The sequence below is a fragment of the Numida meleagris genome, unplaced genomic scaffold, assembly GCF_002078875.1.
Source record: "Numida meleagris isolate 19003 breed g44 Domestic line unplaced genomic scaffold, NumMel1.0 unplaced_Scaffold303, whole genome shotgun sequence".
In the NCBI taxonomy this organism is placed as follows: Eukaryota; Metazoa; Chordata; class Aves; order Galliformes; family Numididae; genus Numida; species Numida meleagris.
The window spans coordinates 158,179-161,192 of NW_018364544.1; the positions used below are offsets into that span (position 1 = coordinate 158,179).

A 3,014-nucleotide genomic window follows, 5' to 3' on the forward strand; every position below is an offset into this window, starting at 1 on the left:
TTTGTTGGGGTCCTGGGGCTCCTTTTGGGGCTCTTTGGGGGGGGACTTGTTTAGTTTTCCATTGGAACTTTTTGAGGTCTCCTTTTGGAGTTCATTTGGGTGCTCTTGGAGGTTTGTTGGGGTTTTAGGGCTCCTTTGGTTCTCCTTTCGGGGCTCTTTTGGGAGCTCCTTTGGTTCCCCATTGAAGCTCTTTGGGGTTTCCTTTTGGGACTTATTTGGTGGCTCTTCTTGGAGCTTTGTTGGGATCTTGGAGCTCCTTGGGGGTTCCTTTGGGCTCTTCTTAGAGCTTTGTTCGTCTCCTTTGGGGCTTTGTGGGGATCTTGGGGCTTCTTTGGGGGCTACTTCGGGACTCTTCTTGGGGCTTTATTTTGCTTTTGGGGCTCTTTTTGGGTCTTCTTTTGGGCGTTCTGTTGGAACTGTCTTGGGGCTCTTTTGAGGCCAGAGAGCTGTTGTCTCGCAAGGAATGCCGGATCCTGATTTCATCCTCCAATTCTTTACCTGCACGATGTTCAGTTGTGGGGTTGGCTGTGTGCACCTGAACCCCTTCCTGCTCCCTCGTCTTGGAGGTCTGCATAGGTGCCTCCTGCCTTCAATTTCTTGTGTTTAAACCAAAAGTGGCACTTTCGGGTAGGACAGCGCTGCTGCATGAAGAGGTTCTGTGTCACGGTGCAGTGTGGCAGAAGTCGAAGCTGAAAGAGAAAACAGGATTCAGGGAAAGGACCTGGGTCACCTGGTGGCCAGCAGGTTGACCATGGGCCAGTGGTTTGTCCTCATGGCCAAGAAGGCCAGTGGTGGCCAGCAGGTTGACCATGGTCCAGTGGTTTGTCCTCATGGCCAAGAAGGCCAGTGGTNCCAGTGGTTTGTCCTCATGGCCAAGAAGGCCAGTGGTGGCCAGCAGGTTGACCATGGTCCAGTGGTTTGTCCTCATGGCCAAGAAGGCCAGTGGTGGCCAGCAGGTTGACCATGGGCCAGTGGTTTGTCCTCATGGCCAAGAAGGCCAGTGGTGGCCAACAGGTTGACCATGGGCCAGTGGTTTGTCCTCATGGCCAAGAACGCCACTGGTAGCCAGCAGGTTGACCATGGGCCAGCAGCATGCCCTCGTGGCCAAGAAGGCCAACAGTGGCCAGCTGGGTTGATTGTGGGCCAGTGGTGTGCCCTGGTGGCCTAAAAGGCCAACAGGTTGACCATGGGCCAGCAGTGTGCCCTCATGGCCAAGAAGGCCAATGGTGGCCAACGCGTTGACCATGAGCTCTTCCCTCTGGGTTCAGGAATTGTTCAGGAGTTCTTCGTAGATCGGATTTGCCGCCGTTTCTTTTTTTCAGGGTGTTGCTCCTTTTCGGTGGTAACCAAAAGCAGCTGCAAGAAGCACAGCTCTGATTGCTTTTGTCTTCTTTTCCAGGCTATGGAGACTGGAACTCTGGGACAAACAGAGGCAAGTATGGTGTCAGCTCGAGGGGGTTCCCGGCGGACGGGTTCGTTAGCTTCAGGTTCTGAAGGATACAACACCGAGTCTGCGTCCCCTCTTCTTTTACTTTTATTTTTTTGGAACTGCTTTCTTTTATTTTAAAATCCTCCTTGATCTGTTAACAACTTCCTTCCCCAGTTTTTACAGCAAACTGGGAAGGGCCACATGGCTGAGGATTCAGGTTGCCGTTCCAGCCCACCTGGATAATTGCTGCCCAGGTGAAGGCTGAAAAATGGCCTAAGATGGATTTTGGCTGTCAGTGTTAGCCCAACGAGGTTGATTTTTAGAGGCTGTGCTTTGGGTGCACTCATCCACCCATGCACCTTAACTCTAATTAAAATATTAGCTGAGACAGATCACCAGGGATGAGAACTCTCTATTTTTTTTCTTGCAGGGTACGAGAACTACAATTATGGCTACGGCTACGGGCAGGACAACTCAGGCAACTATGGCTATGGCATGGCTGCCTCCAACTCGTGGGACATGGGCAACTCGGACATGGACATGAACCCGGATGGTGCCGGCAGTGCCGACACTGTCATTGCCAAAATGAACCAGCGCCTGGACATGGTGTCCCACCTGGATGCTGACAGCATGCAGGGGGGGCACTACGGCTCCGGCGGGGACCGGTGAGTGGGAAAATCATAGAATGATTGAATGGGTTGGGTTGGAAGGGTCCTTTAAGATCATAGAACCACGGAACAATAGAATGGTTGGGTTGGGAGCGTTCTTAAAGGTAATAGAATCATGAAATCCTAGAATGATTGGGTTGGAAAGGTCCTTAAAGATTAGAGAACCACAGAATCACAGCATGGTTGAGTTGGAATCGTCCTTAAAGATCATAGAACCATGGAACGGTAGAATGGTTGGGTTGGAAGGGTCCTTAAAGGTCATAGAACTATGGAATCACAGCATGGTCGGGTTGGAATTGTCCTTAAAGGGTACAGAACCAAGGAATGATTGAATGATTTGGTTGGAAGGGTCCTTAAAGATCATAGAACCATGGAATGATAGAATGGTTGGATGGGAAGGGTCCTTAAAAGTCTTAGAACCATGGAACAATAGAGTGGTTGGGTTGGAAGGGTCCTTAAAGGTAACAGAATCATGAAATCCTAGAATGATTGGTTTTGGAAAGGTCCTTAAAGATCATAGAACCATGGAATCCCAGCATGGTTGGGTTAGAGTCGCCCTTAAAGATCATCCACTCCAAGTTCCTTTCCTGGAGGAAAAAGTCATCCATTAAAAATGACCCTAAACAAATTGCGACACCCTGTTGGCCCCCGTTGGCCTTCCTGGCCTTGAGGGCACCCCTGTTGGCCTTCTTGGCCGTGGTTGGCACCCTGTTGGCCACGAGGGCACGCTGTTGGTCACTGTTGGCCTTCTTGGTCATGAGGGCACCCTGTTTGCCCACAGTCAACTTGTTGGCCACCGTTGGCCGCCTTGGCCACGAGGGCGCCTTCTTGGCCACGAGGGCACCCTGTTGGCCACCGCTGGCCTTCTTGGCCACAAGGGCACCCTGTTGGCCACCGTTGGCCTTCTTGGCCACGAG

General features: G+C 51.5%; 1 protein-coding gene across 1 annotated transcript in view; it reads left to right on the forward strand.

The window, feature by feature from the left end:
- Positions 1-3,014, forward strand: part of LOC110391133 (A-kinase anchor protein 8-like) — a 12,563-nt gene that overhangs the window by 1,813 nt on the left and 7,736 nt on the right. The window contains exons 2-3 of the mRNA XM_021382872.1: positions 1,400-1,432; positions 1,860-2,095. Coding sequence (XP_021238547.1) covers positions 1,400-1,432; positions 1,860-2,095 — 269 coding nt within the window. The remainder of the gene's footprint in view (positions 1-1,399; positions 1,433-1,859; positions 2,096-3,014) is intronic.